The 21002-nt window shown below is 41.8% G+C and overlaps 1 protein-coding gene across 7 annotated transcripts in view; it reads right to left on the bottom strand.

The window, feature by feature from the left end:
• Window positions 1–1404: 1404 nt before the first annotated feature.
• The window catches only part of LOC132830115 (thyroid hormone receptor-associated protein 3-like), a 108983-nt gene continuing 89385 nt past the window's right edge, over window positions 1405–21002 (bottom strand). For 5 of the 7 annotated variants that reach the window (XM_060847602.1, XM_060847606.1, XM_060847603.1 and 2 more), the window contains 8 exons: window positions 20118–20786; window positions 18728–18900; window positions 16537–16645; window positions 14836–14920; window positions 10314–10510; window positions 7421–7616; window positions 6291–6440; window positions 1405–4208 (listed from right to left, as the gene is read on the bottom strand). In XM_060847602.1, the coding sequence (XP_060703585.1) occupies window positions 3963–4208; window positions 6291–6440; window positions 7421–7616; window positions 10314–10510; window positions 14836–14920; window positions 16537–16645; window positions 18728–18900; window positions 20118–20786 (1825 nt within the window). In that variant the 3' untranslated portion in view covers window positions 1405–3962. The remainder of the gene's footprint in view (window positions 4209–6290; window positions 6441–7420; window positions 7617–10313; window positions 10511–14835; window positions 14921–16536; window positions 16646–18727; window positions 18901–20117; window positions 20787–21002) is intronic. The other 2 variants (XM_060847605.1, XM_060847608.1) reach the window with 2 other exon arrangements.

Genomic DNA, 21002 nt, shown 5'->3' with positions numbered 1-21002 from the left:
GGAGCTGGAGTTGGACTGGGGTGGACAAAATTAAAAATCACACAGCACCAGCTAATAGTCCAACAGGTTTATCTGGAGGCACTAGTTTTCGAAGCTCTGTTTTTTCATCAGATGGTTATCCTGTTGGACTATAACCTGGTGTTATGTGAGTTTTAAAAACGCAGCAACACATGGACAATATCCACGTTTAGGGTGACAAATGGCAAATGACATTTACATCACACAAACATCAGGCAATGACCACCTCCAACAAAAGAATATTTAACCATCACTCCATGATATTTAAGGATACTACCATCACAATCTCCCATTATCCTGGAAACCACTGACCAAAAACTGAACTAGGCCAGTCATACAAATACTGTGGCTCCAAGAGCAAGTCAAAGGCTAGGAATCCTGCAGAGAATAACTCACTCCATGACTCCTCAAAGCTTGCCCACAATATATGAGGCACATGTCAGAAGTTTGATGAATACTCCCCATTCATCTGGATGAGTGCAGCTCTAACAGCCAAGGAACATGACACCACCAAGATAAAGCATCCAGTTTGATTGGCACCACTCTCAAACATTCACTCCCTCACCATCAACACTCAGAGTGTACCATCTTCAAGATGCATTGCAGATATCTATCAAAGCTCCTTGGACAACACTTTTCAAACTTACAAGCTCTACCATTTAGAAGGCCAAGGGCAACAGATACAATGGGAACCTGCAAGTTACTCTTCAAACCAATCACTATCCTGACTTGGAGATATATCACTATTCCTTCAGTGTCACTGGGTAATAGAGTAACACAGCATGGAAACAGACCCCTTCAGTCTAATCAGTCTGTGCCGAACATCATCCCAAACTAAACTAGCCCTACCTGCCTGCTCCTGCCTCATATCCCTCCAAGAGTTTCCTATTCACGTACTTATCCAAATGTTTTTTTAAACATTGTAATTTGTACCGACATCTACCATTTCCTCAGCAAGTTCATTTCACACGTGAACCACCGTGTGTAAAAACGTTCCCTTCATGTCTTTTTTAAAATCTCTGTCCTCTCACCTTAAAAACGTATCCTCTCGTCTTTATCCCCCATCCTAGGGAAAAGGCAACTACCATTAACTCTATCTATACTCTCTTTATTTTTTAAACTTCCATAAGGTCACCTCTCAATCTCCTACACTTCAGTGAAAAAGGTCCCAAGCCTATCGCAGCCTTTCTAGTCTCTCCTTAATGTTTTTGGGGTCTACCTATACCAAATATGGTTCAACGCGGCAGCACACTACCACCTCTGAACAGGCAAATAAGGTTGGGCAATTACTGTGCCTGGCCAATAACGATACATTAACATTTTTTTATGCCCCACTATGAATGAGAATTGAGACAAAGCAGACCCAATAATGGAAATTCACAACTATTGACGCTGGCACAGAAATTTAATTAAAAATTGAACACAATGCTTCGAACCTCAGCAAGACTACAGTTTGAGGGGGGGCAGAACAGAGTTAATACAGAAGAATGATATTTGAGAGAAGAAACCATGGTAACGAATGGAACACAAATAATTGGAGAAATACAAATCAATTAAATTCTGGACAAGAATGGATTTTAACAATTTTAAGTGATAAGGCAGTTCAGCAAAATTTTACAAAAATAGTGCAACCATTATACTCTCCTCAATGTGTTCCCCTCCCCTCAAATCCACTTACTTCTACATGTATAAAAAAATTCAATAGTTATTGCAGTCAAGAGCACGTGCCACTTATTTTCAACTTTTTAATACACATTAAAAAGATACAAATTAAAGAGATCAAGCAAGATGCGGTGAGAGGAATAGGGGAGGCTAGGCATGGAGAAGAAGTGAGATATGTGATTGTCAATATAAAATGTATTTTAATGTTTATCCAATATCTTTTTTTAACATTAATCCCAAGACCTAAAGCAATAAGCAATGTAACATTTGAATTCAGACAATGCAAAGAAATTCACAATAATAAAACTCAAAGAATTTACAATCCTGTTTTGATATTTGCACTCCTTCCCCTTTCCTTGTTTGCAATTGACTATTCTCCTAGTCATGCTACTGACAGCTTTTACAGAGACATCATTCAACAGAGTGGTTCACATGGCAGGTGAGAGAATTAAGGCCAGTAGGGAAGGGGTATAACTTTAATGTTCTGGCTTTAGATTGGGGCTCTTGTGCTTTCTAGGACTGCAGGTTTTAAGAGGATTATTTGAGAGTCAAATGACAACATATAAAGAAGGGCATCTGCCAAAGGTAGATGGGGTCAACCTGAACTGCAAAGCTCCAAAGGGTAAAAACCGCTGCAGTTTGTGTCTACATAGTGGCCTTGCTTTGTCCACATGCACAGTAACAAAATTCCAATTTGTCGAAATTAAGTAAGGGCATTACTGTTGCAAATGTTTCTTGTTATTCAAGACTGCACTCACTTTGATACTCACTTTTTGCCACATGAATGAGCAAGCAAGGATAAATGATACTGATACGTGTTTCATGGAATTACTTTACATTCCATCTCTTTGAGAGTTTTATTTTGCCAAAGTTTGAAGGGCATTCCGAGGCCAGTTAAACTCTCCAGCAATGCGAACCTCATCTTTCTATTCCTTGTCTAGCCTCTCCTCTCATGCAATTGTCTTTGCCAACAGTGGCCTATAAGAGGGGAAAACAGTGGAGGTTTGACGCAGATTTTAAAATTTGGTACAAACAGCGTATACACTGCCTTTTGTTTCCTTCTCGATTGGTAATTCCCCTCTCCACCCATCAAGCTCTTCCCTCCATTAACTTGGTGAAGGTCAAGCCTGTTCTCACCCAAAATGCAAACACATTTGCTTTACAGTGTAGGTTTCAAGACTGTGATCAAGAGCAAAAATGCAGACTGATTCGCTGCTCAGTCCAATGACCTGGCACCAAAATGTCAGCCATGGTGAGACCAACCAACTCAACTGTGATCCAGGAGCTCCATCACTGAATATATTCCCCGAACCATCAGAGATGTCTAACCTCTGAACAGATCTTAGTTTGGTCCATTGGAGGGATTAGAAAGGGGTAGGGAGAGGGGGATGTAAAGTCGTTAACGTGGACTGTTCTTTGCTTGAAAAATTAGGACGAATTAATGGGAAGTACGACCTTTCCCTCCACTCGACAGATAAACACAATACAAGGCCCGAGCTGCATTGCCAGTTGCGTTTTTTTTTTAAAGAAAACAACTTAAAAACAAAAATACAGAAACAACTGCTGCCATCAATCACATTCGTGAAAAAGCACAAGCCAAGCGTCGCAACCAAATATGTAGATGGGCAGATCCCAAAAGGAACTCGGGGCAAGAAATTATTAAGGATCCTGGAAACTTGTTCAGCTCTAAAGCCGGCTTCAAAATGTGAAAGCATTTTAAAATCCAGGTTGTTAAGAGAAGCATGCGGAAACATCCGGGCTCAGTTTTGGGAGAGAGGATCCTTCTACTGTACGGGGTGTGACTTACAGTACACTCATTTCTTGGTCAGTTCCACATTTTTGGAGCAGTTTCCTATTTCAAACTGAATCAGGTTGCAGTGTAATTATCAGGGAGTACTCAAGTCACACCATCATACATATTCACAATTTAGTTTTCAAAATATTTGGGGGGGGGGGGGGGGGGGGGAGGAGCAGGTGAGGGGAATTGCACTCCTAGGACGACCTGTAGCTTTTCGATGTCAGCTAATGGGATATCTTACAAGACAGGTACAACACCTGTGGGGCGTATACATATTTGTAAGTCGCATTAAAGACAGGTGTTTTTGGTCCTTTCAATCCCAAAGGGTTCTTTGCCTTTACCCCCACCACAACAAATAACCTACTACGTTGTAAACCCTATGGAGATCTGGACAAAGAAATCTCTCTCAGTCTGATCCTAGTGACCAGACTCTATGCTCAAATTGATGCAAAGACAGCAGAGGAAGGCCCAGTCCCGTTTGGCACTACTGTTCCATAGTGCCCAGCTTTTTCTCTTCCTGGGTTGCAATGCTGCCAACTTGTCCGTCCTCCTCCTCTTCCTCCTCCTCCTCTTCTACGCCTTCCTGCCCACTGCCTTGATATTTGTCATGTGTCCACTTGGGGCTGGTATTGGACTTTTTATATAGGAAGCGACCCCTTCCTCGCTGGAAGGTGCCACGGCCCCTTTTATTTGCCCAGTAGTTGTCCCCGTCTCCCTCACGATCATCGTGCTGCAGAGAAACAGAAGGAAAGAAACATTACATTAAAACGTATGCTCCAGTCCAGTCAGATATCTACTCTGTAAACTCATCTTCTGAACAGTTCAAAGTAAACCAATTTGTGGGCGGCACGGTGGCACAGTGGTTAGCACTGCTGCCTCACAGCACCTGTAGACCCGGGTTCAATTCCCGACTCAGGCGACTGACTGTGTGGAGTTTGCACGTTCTCCCCGTGTCTGCGTGGGTTTGCTCCGGGTGTTCCGGTTTCCTCCCACAGTCCAAAGATGTGCGGGTCAGGTGAATTGGCCAAGCTAAATTGCCCGTAGTGTTAGGTAAGGGGTAAATGTAGGGGTATGGGTGGGTTGCGCTTCTTGGGCCAAAGGGCCTGTTACCACACTGTAAGTCTAATCTAAACCTTTAGAAGTACCACAGGACTGGTGTGGGGAATTATAGTCTGTGCAATCTCCTCTCTCCAGGGTCACCACAATGACACATTGTGTTTCAGAGGATGGGGATACAATCTGGGTCTAAGGTTAGCATGACAGCAATTAAGGGTCAACCTTGGTTGCCTTGGTAGAGATTCTACCTCCAAGTTCAAACTTTTCAGGTTCAAGCCCGACTCCAGTGACCAGAACACTGGCTAGCATCCAATGCATTTTTGAAGGAGATGCTATCATTTGGATAAGACATTAAATGGAGGCCTTGACTACATCTACCCTCTAGGATGGATGTAAAATTCTGCCTGGGAAGCCGATGCTCTGCTTCAGAAGCAGGTGTATGCTCTCCAGTGACCTGACCAATATCCATTCAACTAGCATTTACAAAGAAAACAGTCTTTAGAGCAATGCTAGAGGCTTGATTTTGCTTTGTGCAAGTTGGTGACTGGATTTCCCACAGCACAACAGGAAGTACATTTCAATCTATTTCATTGCCTATAAAGCACTTTGAGAAGTCCTGAGGCAGCGAAAGGTGCTATAATAAATGAAACTCCTTTATTCTAGCAAAACATGTACCCAAAGATGCCAACAATTGGTAGCTAATAAGATCTTCTAAGAGGTAGCTGGATAGTTTCCTGAATTGGAGTCTGCATTCACTTTCCATAAAAATAGTGAACAAAAACTACTGGAAATCAGCCGTTCCCCCAAAATAAAAGGCAGCAATTTTTTTTTGGTGTCCACATCCACAAATTCCCAAAAGAAAAACTGCTGCCCCTTCAGTTCCAGATCAGGCAGGGTCACCTCAAATTCTGATGGAAAGACAATGGGCATTGAACATATCCCATTACTTACAGCTGGAGGACAAATAATTTTTCTCACACACTTTCTCTCTCTCTCTCTCTCTCCCTACTTCCCAAAATATGCATTCCTAAACATCTTACAGGATTTTTAAAAAAAAATCATTCGGGCCCCTTAAACCAATTTCAGTTTCCATATTCTTTCTGGGCTGAGAGTCTAGTGCCTTTGGGTGAGATGTTGGTGCAAAGTCCAAGGAACAAATAAAAGCTCTCAATTCCCATAAAAGCCCGCACTCCTCTTCCTCAAGATTTAGCATGACATTGAAGTCACAAATCAACAGGATTAAGAGGAGACCATTCTTTCCCCTCCAGCCTGTTTCAGCATTCAATTAAATCGCTGCTGATCAACTCTACTTATCACCTTAGTTCTATTCCTTTACATGACCCTTGCCTACTAATCAGATTTTTGAAACTTCCAAATGATTTCCCTTCTACCTAATCCCTCAGCCTCAACACCATCTTTGACGGGTTCCAGATTTCCATCATCCGGCACGTATAGAATTATTTCCTGACAACAACCTTTTAATGACCTAGCTTGAATTTTAAGGTGTGCTCCTTTTGCTCTTGATGTATAATTGTATAATTAGAGCCAAGTCATATTGGGCTGAGGTCAAGAATCACCTTCATTAGAAAGACCAGGAGCCTGCCTGCTCTGCACAGCCTGGCTGTTCACTGGATCAACTTGCTGAGCCATTAGGGAACTTGGCCGAGCCTGGTCTGGTTACAAAATAGCTCTTGGAAGCTCACTGACATTTCTTCCTCTAGCACAGATAAAACAACCTGAGCTTGTGGACACGTACCAGATAGTACTTTTTGCTTTTTGGTGTGTACTCGGGATCCCAGTCCTCTTCGCGGGGCCTCTTTTGGAAAGTTGGGTTACCAGGGTTACTGCTATTGCTGGGACCAGGAAACGCTCCCCTGCCATATCCTCTTCCTCTTATTCTGAACTGCTGCATTAGCATAAAAAGGAAGGCGTAATTGGGACAGGTAGTCAACTTTTAATGAGTTACATTTTCAGACCTTGATGCAAAATACAAATGAAGGAGAATGGAAAGTCTGCTTACTCAGCATGCCAAGGAGACAGAACAGGACGCTCACTGCATGCTAACTTGGCAAAACACCTCAAGCCAAAAACCTCCCACCCCACAAAACTGCTCCTTCACTGCCAGCAAGACATTCCCATACACCAAAATCTCAATTGTGATATTTTTAGTGTGAAAAAGACAAAAGCACCAAGCTTTACCACCAGGCTTGGCCTTCCACTAGGAAAGAGAGAGAGAGAGAGAGAGATAGAGTCCAAGACTCAAATCAATAAATTCAGAATTAGCCAATCCTCTCCCTGAAGCTGCTCAGTGCCATTTCCAAACCTTGGAGACTGTGTAATTCTAACCGAGATCTCCACATTAGTTCGGAGCAAATGCTATACAAGCTGTAGGTTGGAGGTTTAAAGCTGTGAGGTGAGAGGGCAATTGACAAAATGTTCTGGATGGAAGCATAGTAATCTTGATACAGGAGATCCAAATAAAACCTTATAACTCAGGACCCATAGCGAGCCAAGGATCAAGAAAAATGGTCTCTTCCAAGAATCATATGTTGCCATCCAGAAATGTCTGCCCAATTTGAAATCTGTCCCTGCTGCATTCTAAAACAGAAGGGACTATAAAACTCCACTTCTGAAAAACAAACACAAGCTACATTATGAACATAGTACAGTTCAGTAACCTTCAAAGTATTTCCAGTGCTGGGTTCAGTAACTTTTCCCACCAAGCGTAGCACCAAAACAATATCAATATAATCTAGACAAATCATCTCAGATTCCTAGAATTAACAAGCTGCCCAACTTCATGTAATAAAACATCAACTGAAAATCAGGAAACAAAACATCTGAGGGAATGACAACACAAAACATCAGTTTTCACTTTCTGCTTACAAAGATTCCACGCGCTCTGCCTCGTGTTGGTGGGCCAGTGAACTCTCTCGTCCCAAGGCGAGCTTTGTTAAAGCCAGTCGAGGTCTCCTCCCGGCCCACTCCCTCTTCTTGCTCATCTTTTCCCTCGTGTGACGGAGATGAAGAGGAAGACGAAGTGGATGATGAGCTGGTTCTTGGTCTGGTTTTCTTGCGCTTTCTGTTCGAAAGAAAATTGCACAGAAATAAGAACGTCATTTTACTACACCTCCACATTCGCGTGACACCCAGGGCCTTCAAGTGGCAGCACATGAGTTTGAGACAGGTTGGCGCTAACTCAAAAACCACATCCAAATCTGTTCATCCTCAAATGACCAAGTATCAGCTGGCATGTTGCATCGTTGCCAGGTTATATCCTCACTTCCTTTGGCATGTAAACAATGTTGTTTTGCCAACCAATTACCACTCTCCCACAGGCATGACTGAACCTCAAATCAGTGCTGAGAGGGGTGAACTGAACACTGGGTCAGAAAACAGGCTTGGACTGGCACAAGAGACAAACAGAGCACCTTGTGTACCTCTGTGTGGCAGTGAATCAGAAGGCTTCAGCCATCACTACAGCAATGTGGCAAGATTAGCAGTTACTCTGATGCCACAACAGCGTAACCACCTGGGACTCCGACCTCCCATGTTACCTTTAAAACATTTTCCTCTGGTCAAGAACAGGGAAACTTTTTAGGCTGTGAAACCCATTGCCATTGCTTCTTCACCGATCCTCCCACCGTGAGTTCTGAAATGGGGATACTGACTGACGACTGGACAGTATTCAGTGTCATTCGCAACTTGTGTGCAACAAGATCTGTAAACTTACAGGGTTCAAGCTGGTAAGTAGCAGGTAACATGTGCACTATAATACCAGGCAAGCACAATTTTCGACAACAGAAGAATCTTAAGCATCTCTTACCATTCACAAAAACACAAGAACAGGATTACCATCACTGAATTCCTCCACCTTTCACACAATGAAGACCTAACATTCACCGGAAATTTATATCGAAGCAAAATACTGTGGATACTGGAAATCTGAAACAGCGAGGCTGGAGAAACTAGGCAGGTCTGGCAGCATCTTTGGAGAGAGAGAAACTCAAGTCTGATATGACTTCTTCAGAATGAAGACTCCTCAAATGACCAAGTACCACCTGACCAATCCTGAAGACAACATAGGACAGACTCAAAAGGCTGACTGCTTTTCCCTCTCCAGAGATGCTGCCACAGACTTGCTGAGTTTCTCCTACAGTTTGTGTGCTTGTTGCACCAGAAATTTAACTAAACCAAAAACAAATATTATTGCTGCAAGAACAGGTCATATTCTGGAAATTCAGCATCAAGGACTTCAGTAAGGCATTCAACAAGGCTCCCCCTGGGAGATTGATTAGCAAGGTTGGATCTCACGGAATACAGGAAGTAGCCACCATTTGGATACAGAACCAGCTCAAAGGTAGAAGACAGGGTGGTGCTAGAGGGTTGTTTTTCAGACTGGAGACCTGTGACCACAAGGATCAGTGCTGGGTCCTTTGACATTTACATAAATGATATGGATGCGAGCATAAGTACAGTTAGTAATTTTGCAGATGACACCAAAATTGGAGGTGTAGTGGACAGCGAAGAGGGTTACCTCAGATTACAACAGGACCTTGACCAGATGGGCCAATTGGGCTAAGAAGTGGCAGATGGAGTTTAATTCAGATAAATGCGAGGTGTTGCATTTTGGGAAAGCAAATCAGAGCAGGACTTATTCACTTTATGGTAAAGTCCTAGGGAGTGTTGCTGAACAAAGAGACCTTCGAGCGCAGGTTCATAGTTCCTTGAAAGTGGAGTCACAGGTAGATAGGACAGAGAAGGCGGCATTTGGTATGCTTTCCTTTATTGGTCACAGTATTGAATACAGGAGTTGGGAGGTGATGTTACAGTTGTACAGGACATTGGTTAGGCCACTGTTGGAATATTGTGCGCAATTCTGGTCTCCGTCCTATCGGAAAGACGTTGTGAAGCTTGAAAGGGTTCAGAAAAGATTTACAAGGATGTTGCCAGGGTTGGAAGATATGAGCTAAGGGAGAGGCAGAACAGACCGGGGCCTGCTTTCCCTGAAGCGTCAGAGGCTGAGGGATGAGCTTACAGAGGTTTACAAAATTATGAGGGGCATGGACAGGGTAAATAGGCAAAGTCTTTTCCCTGGGGTTGGGGAGTCCAGAACTAGAGGGTTTAGGGTGAGAGAGGAAACATATAAAAGAGACATACAGGGCAACTTTTTCACACAGAGGGTGGCATGTTTATGGAATGAGCTGTCAGGCGAAATGGTGGAGGCTGGTACAATTGCAACATTTAAGAGGCATTTGGATGGGTATATGAATAGGAAGGGTTTGGAGGGATATGGGCCGGGTGCTGGCAGATGGGACTAGATTAGGTTGGAATATCTGGTTGGCATGGACGGGTTAAACCAAAGGGTATATTGCAATGCTGTAAATCTCTATGACCCTAAGTAACTCACCGCCTGACTTTTCAAAGCTCATTCACCATCTACAAGACACACATCGTGAGTGCTGCTCACTTGGCTGATGACGGCATCTCCAACATGCTAGCAGTTTATCATCATTCAGGACAAAGCAGTTTGCTTAATCTGCAGCATATACATCCACTCCCTTCTCCACCAACACAGACTGTGCACCATCAATACTGCAGCACGTTTTGAATGTTTCCTTCAACACAGATCAGAAATTGTACAAGGGAGGGTAACAAAACAGTGACAGTGTAATCTGGTATTCTGCCTGGGCCCATGGTGACTATCTACCAGAAAGAAAATCCTCAGATAACCAGTAGAGGCAGACAGTCCAGCACGACAAAGGATACAGAACATTACCTGTGCTTTTTAGACTCCTTGTAAGCTTTGGGAATTTTTCCAGACTTTTCCTTTGACCGTTCACGTGAATGGCTGGAATCTCTTGAATCTTTGGAACTATCTTTTTTATGCTCTCCTTCCTTGCTTTTATATTTCCTTCGGTGCTCAATATCTAGGCGAAGGTCATCAGGTTCATCCTTTAATTTCCCTCCTCCCTGCTAGAAAGCATTGCGGATAAGAAACAAGAAAACAGATTTAAGATGAAGTCTGGCTGACGAGAGGCAGGAAAAGAACCCAAAGAGTCGCCTCAAAGACAGCAAAGTGGTTTCACATTTCCATGCTTTTGTAAAAAGATAATAGCATTTGTACAATCTACTTTCTCTCAGGGCTGTTGGAGTATACCTGAAATGCAATAGCTGGAACTGAGAAAATGCTTTTAATACTGCTGAAGGATATGTCTTCCACTTCTAAATGATTCCTTTAACTTTGAACGCAACCAGAAGAACAAGCTGATTTAACACTGGTCAGCATCCCTGTGGAATTCTCAGATTACACACAGGCATCCCAACACAAATGTAGCATTCTGTTTTAAAGCATGTGGCTGAAATCAACAACACTATTTACACACCATAATTATCCTTTCCTTCTTCTCCAACTCCGTACTCAGCAGAACAATTTCTGAGGAGAGAAAAAAAAACTACCTGTTGATGACGCAGGGCAGTTTGAACGCCCACTGACATGAAGGAACTAATACACGAGAACAAGATAGCCAGCCAAAGACTGATTTGAGTGAATATGGCCAGATTAACCACACCCACCCTGCCTATGACATTCCTCCCACTAAATCTGGGAGTGGAAACATGTTCTCTTTTGCTCCAAAGTCAACTTTTCCCTTAGGAGAAGGGGTATCCTCTAGTTTGCGTCTAGGTTGTGATTTCCTCAGCTTATTACCACCACCTGATTTTCCTGCTCCATAAATGGAATGTCTTCACCTCTCTCAATCTCTTGTTCTCACACCCCCAACTTGGATTCAGGTGGCCAGCTGGAGCAGTTTAATAGTTTAAAATCACTGCAGTGTTTTTCCAACATGCTCATTACACCCATCAACCATTGTTGGGAAACAAGGACAGAAGCGAGACAAATTCACCACTTAAAAACAAGGAAGTGAATAGGAGACAAAATTAGTGATTTATGAGGGTAGTAAACAGGATTTGGGAGGGAGAAGGAAGGAAACAATTAAAGATAAAGAATATAATTTCTTTAGACAGTCACCGATTGTTGGTTCAGGCTGCTGCCTTTTGCAATAGCGACGGGCTAAAGCACAAACTGCAGTTCGGTAACTTTGCACTTCAGCAGGGAGTGAATTGGCAAGGGTTAGGGATTAGGCGGAAAAATCCTAGGCAGAACAGGATGCCTGTAGGCTAAGTGACCCCTACTTTATGGCAATACCCCATTTTTATGGTGAATGTCATACCTGGGCCCCAGAAAAAAACTATACTGGTCACTACCATTTATGGTGGATGTCAGATCTAGGAATGGAACAGGCAGAATGCTTGCCTTCTCCATGCAGCTTGTGTGAAATCAGTGATATGAATCACAAAATGTTAACATGCAGTTAAAACAAGCAATCAAGAACACAATTCAGCCTTTACTGCAAAGGGATTGAAGCGCAAACCTAAGGAGGTCTTGCTGTAAGTGAACAAGGCTTCAGTTACACCACACCTGCAGAATTATGGACTGCTTGTGTTTCCATACTTGGCAACAAAAGTTCATCAGATTGATTTGAGGGATGAGGAAATTAATTTACAAGGAGAAACGAGTACAATGGGCCTAGATTCCCTAGAGTTTAAGAGCATCTAAAATGCTTAGAGGGTGTGACAGAGTAGATAGTAAGGTTGTTTCCCTTTTCGGGAGAATCTAGGAGAACAAGACATAGACTGATATTGAATGAAGGGGAAATTTCTCATTGAGAGGATTGAGAAGGTTTTTAATTATGCTTCACCATGGGTGAAGCTTTCCTCATAACCACAGCGAGTGACAAACGATCATGCTGGCCTTGGATAGAAAGAACCTGGGCACTTAGCATGGTGACCACATCCCATCAGGTTCAATTTGCTTTCTTTGTTTTAGCAGCTCATTGGATAACCCTTAAAAGTCAATCTCAGTTGGTGAGAACAGGCCAGCAATTTTTTCTCGCTCTAAAATGACGCAATTGGAAAGTTGCACACTGACCAGCACAACGCTGCAACTGGAGAGCAGCCAGCTTCTGGCAGAGTGTTAGAAGCAGCTGAGAGTCCAAATGCTTAAAACACAAGGCCTTGGACCTCTAACAAAGACTCCTATTGTGAGAGTATAACAACTTACATCCACCAAGGCAATGCTCTAACACAAATGACCAATGCAACTGTGTCTGTCAGAGAAGTTTCCAAACAAAGAATTAAGTGCAACACATCTGGAAAATTACTTCTGGGCAGACTTTAAGTTTGTATGCTCCACCTAACACTGTATCCAGGCTAAATGTCATAACACTATTTTAAAAAAGCCATATTTTCCCCCTTCCCCTCCTGAAGATACTGGGGTTAGTTCACGAGTGCTAACAGGCTGTTACCTCACCAAAGGGGCATCAGTGTGTGCCTGAATTATATGAGCATTAACAGATTACTCAAATATATACAGGACACCAGATCAGGCTTCAAAATGAAAAAAAATTACTCGTCAAATCACTGCCCCAGAACATTCCAAATTTTTCTGGATGTTCTAGAATTGCAGCACTTGGAGCAGATGAAGAGGAGTAGGGAAGAGTTAAGTAAATAGGAGGGAAGAATGAACAACTCATTTGTACACAGTAACTATAACATAGCAAAACAGCTCAGGTCGCTTAACAAGAGCATGTTCAATAAAAAGAAACATTTCTGACACTGACTGACATGAGGAGATATTAGGATAGGCAATCAAAACCTCGATTCATCAGGTAGGTTCTAAGGTGCATCCTGAAAGAGCTGTGTGTGTCTGTGCACGTTCGTGGTGGTGGTGTTGCCAAGGGGAGAGAGACATCAGTTCAGAAAGCGAATTCAGGGGTTAAGGTCAAAACACTTGAAAGCAAGGGAGTCAATGGTGGAACAATTAAAATCGCAAATATTGATTGGCCAGTATTACAGCAGGATTTTTCGGGGATGCAACAGAGAATACTGAATTGAAGGGTGGCTCTCAAAATGAAGGCACAATCAGTACAAGTCAGCAAGACAGGAGACGGTGAGTGAACAAGACATGCTCAGCAGAATTGAATATGCTGCAGATTATCATAAGGTCAGGGAAATAAAATTTGCTCTGCACATGTTATTGCACTGAGTCTCAAACCGAAGTTGCCATTAACTCTGAACACAGACGGTGGTAATAGTATGCAGTCAACACCAGAACGGGGTCAGGCATGCTTAACAGAGAGCAGGTGGATTAAATAGTTCAATGCCATACATTATGAGGTGACTAAAGCCTACTGGCCTGATGAAATATAATTTTGATTGAGCATTACGCTCAGTTGAATCTAGACATATTTATTTTTAGTTCACCTAATGTCACAGATCTGAGTTGCCAATCTCCACAAACAGCTGAGATAGGGTCCAACAGATAGAACTGCTCAATTCATCAGTTTTTGACTTAAAACAAATGTCTCTAACGGCAGTACAGACATTTACCGTTAGGCGTCATTGGCACATTCGATATCATAGAACTGATTTCAGAAGAGGGAAGGTGAAACTCCCAAACATTTTATACACAGGGCATAAATAAACCTTCCCTCCAAGTATGGCAAGAGGAGAAGGACACTTTCTAATCACTGCACTAACACTCTTGCTCAGATTCAATCCACTATACGTTGTTTGGAGATTTTGGTCTGCAAATTAGAAATGAATTCTTAGCTCCAACTGCAGGCTCTGGCACAAAATGAGGTTCAAAATCACTTTCAAAACAGATATCTGGTATCCAAGCAAACTGAGCACAATATTTCAACTTCCTCATTTTAACACAATCACCACCCCCCCCCACCCCCAAGTCAAAGACAACCTGTTAATACAAATAAATATAAGTAACCTCACAGCACAAGAAATGACACACAATTCTTAAAAATGGCAACTATATTTAAAATTAATATTTTCCTCAGAAAAAATCCAAAATACTTACAGCTCAGTCAGAAAAGAAGTTTTCCTGCATCAGCCACTCGCATTTTTTTATATATGTTTGCATTTTCCTAAAGTTTTTTTTCCAAAAATGTCTCCCAGTGTCTCAAGCTCACCTCAACAGGCTCTGACAGCATCTGCCATACTTTTAAGCACGTCACAGAGGTGAGGATTAACTTAATAAATTAAACACTTTTGCAGCTCAGTTTTTTAGAACAATTGTTTTGGGGGCCTTAAAAGAAAAACACAAACTTATGATAGGAGAAACTCCAAACAAAAACAAAAGAGTCATTTGTCATTGTACAGACATTACCCAATATTCATGCAATAAAAGCACAAACACAGCATTAGTAAGTCCACAAGCAAGTTACCTTGTAGCTGCTCTCCTTCTGGCTCTTTATTTCATCACGGAGATGCATACGTTTCTTTAGAGCACTGGGTGAAATATCAATCCGCCTTAAAAATGGAAACGACCATCAGAACCAAGAACATTAAGGGTGCAGTGTCTTTAAAGGCCTGGTCTGAGGGGGACTGCATTAATTTTGAGGTCAACGAGATAAGAGCCGCTTCCAAAAATAGTAGAACATTTTGCCACTTCGGTATTCAGCAGTGAGGTCTCCCATATCAGATGCAGCACAGCGAGATGCAGAGTAAAGCACTCTTTATACAATGTACCTAAATTTCAAATCTCTGACGAGCTCTTGCTACCATCAGCATGGCATTTAGATATTCCGCACGCATTGTCCTCTCAGCATTTGGGCAAGATCATCAAATTAGTTCCAATTAATACAGAGTTAGGGACATCTTTGTGCTGGAAGCTCATGTCCATTCGGAAGTGGATACAGACTGTCCAAAACCCACTTCACACTCAACCCTTGGAAGTCAACAGACAGAGAGAAACTTTAATCTCATCATTGTGGGTTGAATTCAAACCTAGTTCCAGGAATGAAAGGACAAACTGACTGTGCTACTCACTTTCCCATCTTGTTTTAAGTTAGCCAAAGCAAATTATAATACCTTGTCAAGTAAAACAATAATCCAGAAGCTGTCTTTTAAGTAGTAAACAAAATGTTACCCATCTTCTACTTAAACCTTTCAAACTTGTACTGTGGGTAAAGCAGATAAACATGTTCTCTTAAACTACAAATACTTCTGCCTAACTAACCAGCAGATCCTGTGGATCGTTCTCTGTGCTAACCCATAAGACAATCCGGTTGAAATTGGAAATGCAGCGAGAAAATGGTGGAATTTACAGCTTGGTGACCATGGCACTTTAAAACACATCACAGGCAATAAAATACTTCTGAAGTGGTTGCAATGCAACGGAACACATCAGCTCATTTATGTGAAGCAAGCTCCCGTAAACAAATGTGATAAAACATTTGCATCATTTTCAAGATTTTGGTTGAGGGATCAACATTAAGACAGAAGCACATCTACAAAACGTTCTTCAAAACGTCCTTCATGAAGAATTACAGGATCTTTCACAACCGGCTAAAGAGGGTAGGGGTCTCAGTGTAACGTCCTAGTTCAAAGTTGAGCCCTTGGAGTGTACAGAAGTCCCGAAGTACTACAAACTTAAGATTTTGCGCCTAAAATTGTGGGACTGAACCCAAAGGCTCCTAACCTGGAGGCAAGAGTGCTACCCCCAAAGCTAAGTGCCAGAAGGTAATTCTGATTCAAGATCAGAGCTCAGTAAAAAAAAAGGGAAGTAAAGTGCCTCAGATTGCTCTGGCAATAGTGATGTGTGGGTATAGAGGAGAATTTACAATGATTCTAGTACTAACTGTACTTCAGCAACTGACTACAGAGCAGCATCAACAGAAACAAGGGAAATTTCACTGCCTTGCTCCAGAGACATGCTGCAGTGAGGAGGAAAAAAATAGAAAAGGTCAAAATCCAAGAGCCAGACAGCAGATTGGAGCTTCACTGCACCATGTGCTAGGTGATCAAATTAATCAACAAGTATTGAAATCAGGATTTGAACTTATGAACCTGTGCGTATATAGCCCTGGCATTATATCACTCAAGTTTATTAACCCCTTTGTCAAATAAAAATCCAAACCAGGTACCTATGAATCTCTGGGCTCTTCTGTCTGGGCACTTCTTGCTCGGCGGTTCTCCTTTGGTACATCGTAAAGCGTTCATTTAATGTGACTCCTGCAGACTTGAAGTAATGTTCTGTTGGTGCCAGAGAAGACAGACTGACTAGTGAGGAATCATGTTTTACGGAAAAAGACTCCAATGATTAAAAATTAGGCACTGTGAATATAACCCAGAGGAGAGAAGCAAAGCAACATCTGGTTGTACTTCAACTCTGACAACTTTTGGGAATAGCTGAATACATAATTTCAAAGATGCTGAAATAGCACAGGAGACATGGATTTATCTCTAACTGAGGCTTGGTTTACCAATCAAGCTCTGAGAGAAGCTCCTCACCACCATCTTTACAAGGTGTGTGAGTGCAACCATCAACAATTTTCTTGTGCAGCCCTGCATTCACTCCCAATGTATGTGCAACAGATCAACCCAACAGCTTAAAAACAAACTGTTTTACACTTGCATGAAGTGTGAACAGGAAAATCATGAAATTTTTAAACAATGCTAGTTAAATGCATACAGCAACTGGTCAATCATCTGCTGCCCTCCACAAGACTGGCATTAAAAGAAGGAGCATGTATCATTTCCCCTGCTCCATCTTGTCCACCCCCACCTCTTCTTCAGTTTCATCCAGTCCTGATTTGCTTTGTTTTTGGAAAACAAAAGTTTGCTCACTATCACTTTTTATTTCCTTTTCACAACGTATTTGTTCAGTTTGATAGGCCCAAATCTCTACCAGCTTTCAACTACTTTCGGTTACAGGACCTGGACAGTGCACAGCATGGCTGACGGTGGAATTGTCAGACGGCCAGAGAGCAGAATACAACAGCACCTGTCAACATTGCCATTAAGGTTCAGAGATGGGACCATCACATAGATAGTGATTAAAAGTCAACGTTCAGGACCAGTAAGCCAACAAATATTGCATTTTTAACATGGAACCCATCTGTGAGAATGTATCAACTTCACTCAGGCAATTTTGACGATGAAGTTCCTTTAAAAATTTAATTATTTGGTAGTTATCACCATTACTGACAGTTTAGCTTCACTAATTATAGCGGTCAAGTGACTCAGTCAGCAGACAATCATCGTGAAGTTACCCGTATCTTATTTTAAATTCCTTGTAAACCCGCAATCAGGGTATAACCTGCAAAGTTCCGATGTGAATTAAGCTCCTGAAAAATATCACTTGTTGGGGTAAGCTTATGTCACATATCACTTCATTGGCTTTGGTCACATCTATATACAAACATCAGCAAAAAAAATTAAGAGGCAATTTAACTGATATAATCAGATTTCTGCAGACTGTTAGTATGCTTTGAAGGCAAAAAATACTCAAAACACACTGCAGATGGTAGATATCTGAAACAAACACAGAAACCATTGGGAACACCTAGCAAGAAGGAAAATGCTCAATTCAAGCACAGGACAGTTCAAATGGATAGCTATATTTGAAATTCCCAATATTTACTTTTAGTTATAAACACTGCACAACTTGATGAATGTTTACATCATTCTTGCTTGTATTTGGTACTAAATTGATTGCGTTCATTTATTGACCAATTAACTGGAGAATACCGAATGCATTAAAGTTGGAAGAGAAATTAGACAAAGGGGAGAGGGCACACAGATTCACTGACTTAAGAAACAGGAATTATTAGAACAATTTGTTTCATAGACAGTGAGTAGTTCAATTCATTAGAATTTGTATAATGCAAGTGGATAGGAAGGGGCCTTATTCCATTTGGGTTCTCGGGGCAATAAGAATGAGATAGTTACTAATAAAACTAACAAGGAATTAAGAAACATCTTGATACTAGGACTGGTGACATTGTGGAAACCATGACTACACAGAACAGTTGAGTCAAATAACATTGGTGCATTAAATGCTGCCAAACACATCTTGGCAAAATGTTTCCATCTAAATTCTATCATGGGATCAATACAAAACTGACTTGATAATGAAGGTCCAAGAAAAACTATGAATTACTTTCTTTCACCAGTATTCAACATAAAAGATGAGAATTCATTCCAAGAGTGACTTTTACAGATGTTAGAATACCTACAAACTGAAGCACATAAAAATGCACAACTGCAACACATACTTCAGCCACAGGAACAAGATGTAAAAACTTAACCAAGCATTAACTGTTACTAGCGTACCTTTCACGTGGTGAACCAGAGTCACAATGTGCTGAGCAAACAGCTCAGAAGGACTACGTCGAGACTGTGCCATCTGAATATGCTGGAAGATAGAACGAAACTCCTGATCTTTTTTGGGTTTGTGAACAAGGTCGCGACAGAGGCGTCGCTCATGGGTCAGAATGTTGGCAGAGCTGGAAAGATAACATGAAGAGCTCCTTGTTATGAAAGGCCATTGCAAGGCAACGCTCCAAGCCTATCAATGCAGCATGGTCTTCAGTATTGCTAATGCCTCACTTTTCACATCATCTCGACTTTCGTGGGATTTCACTTCGCATCATGCAGCAATGACTCTAACACAAGCACACTGGTTGTCACATTTAGGTAAAACATATATCTTCCAATTTTAAGTCAATTTTGCTGAGGAGAAAAAGAACTCTTAAAAAGTGCTCAGTAAACTTCGCAGAAAAGTGCATTTGTGAACATGCTTCACAGAGGAAAGAAATACTCGCTATTATGATAACATGAAATGCAGTTAGTAGCTACGTACTGTAAGGCGTTATTCATCACTGCACTTGAGTAAAAGATGGCAAGTAAATTCAAAAGTGATGGAAATATGAACACAGTAAGGACCCATGTGCTAAGTGCAATACATTATCATTTACCATTTACATTTAAAGGTCTAAATTACACAATAATCAACTACTGATTACAGAGTGGCTTCAAGATCATAGTCTCAGTTCTCACAAAATCTCAGTGTTCAATCTCAACTCTAAATATAGAATTCTACTTTATGGGAATGATGTTAATCTGCAGACAGCCACAATGTTGCTACACCAGACTGCGGTAGGCTGAGTTTCCAACGATAATTCCCTGAGGGGGTGGGGGGGGTGGGATTTATCATCCTTGCAAATCATCATGTGGCAATGACAAAGTTTAGTCTTCATAAATGGTTACTTGAAGTGGTATCCAATGAGTTGCTAATTCAAAGTACTGATATTAACTGCTTAGCAGCAAAGAGGAATAATAACTCAATGGGACTGTACTGACTGGACCACTGCCATGTGCCTTGTCAGCTGAAGGGCACATTTTTGAACATCAAGCTGCTCCTATGTTTGGGTTACATAATTAAAATGATTTGGAAAGGCTCCTTTTCTCCCTTGGGAGGGGTGAAATGTTTCCATGCTCTGTAAAATCAATTGGGACATGTAGCTGAACAACTCGTTAGTTGACAATAAATAGCCTCAGCCCTTCCAGGGTTCAGAATGCCTCTCTTTTTATATAAAAGTCTTTCACTGTTCTGGTAGCATAGAAAGAGGTGAAACTGTCTGATTTTGCAAAAGCATCAGTCATGGTCGGAACAAACATTAACTTGACAAAATAAACTTACAGCATTCAATCCAATTCTTACCCAAGAGAGTCATCGCCAAACTGCAACGAATCCATTTTCAGTGTCACCTCTGTTGGACGATGAGTTGGTTTAAGCACAGGGGTGCTTTCCTCTTGAGCAGCCACACCTTCCTGCTCTTTGCTATCGGAGCTTTTCCTTGGGGGAGGAGGACTTTCTGCTCGGCCTCCCTTATACTTTAATGTTTTTGCAGGTGACACCTCCCGATATCTGCTCCCGTCAGCTTTCTTTGATAGAAATCGCTCCTCTTTTTTGAATTTCTCAGGCATTAATTCCTCCTCCTCCACCTCCTCCACTTCTCTAAACTTCTCCTTGGAGATGGCGATGTGCTTAAAGAAATTTATCTCTTCCCGTTTGCGTGGTCTATCATTGTCATCATCTTCCTCCTCCTCCTCATCCTCCTCATCATATCGCTCCTGCGTTTTACTTGCAATTAATTTGCTCCTGTACTTGAGCTCATCCTCATACCCATATTCCTTTTGGTTCTTGGCTGGGTAGTCCTTGTCATGTTCCTCGACCTCCTCTTCATCATAGTCAAATTTGTGGCGCATCTCTGCTTTTGAGATTTTTTCAAACTCCTCGGCAACTCCACCCTTGAACCGTTTTGGGGATTGGCTGCTACGGCTGCCTTTCTCTGGAACATTTTTCACATGGAACTCCGTTTTCACCACACTGCAAGCAGAAAGCCTATTGTAAGCACTGGCCTGGTCTCTCCCTTTCTCTTTTTCTAAATCTGTTCCTTTCACATCCTTTTCTCTTCCATTCACCCTATCCTGCATTAACACTTTAGCTTTCTGTTCCTCTGTATACCTGCGGTTCAACAAAAAAAAAGACAGAAACACACACAAAAAAGAAATGCAACGCATTACATAATCAGGGGATCGTGCT

This window comes from Hemiscyllium ocellatum, chromosome 30, assembly GCF_020745735.1.
Source record: "Hemiscyllium ocellatum isolate sHemOce1 chromosome 30, sHemOce1.pat.X.cur, whole genome shotgun sequence".
Classification (NCBI taxonomy): domain Eukaryota; kingdom Metazoa; phylum Chordata; class Chondrichthyes; order Orectolobiformes; family Hemiscylliidae; genus Hemiscyllium; species Hemiscyllium ocellatum.
The sequence above is the reverse complement of the archived record's forward strand: the minus strand, read 5'-3'. Positions and strand labels throughout refer to the sequence as shown.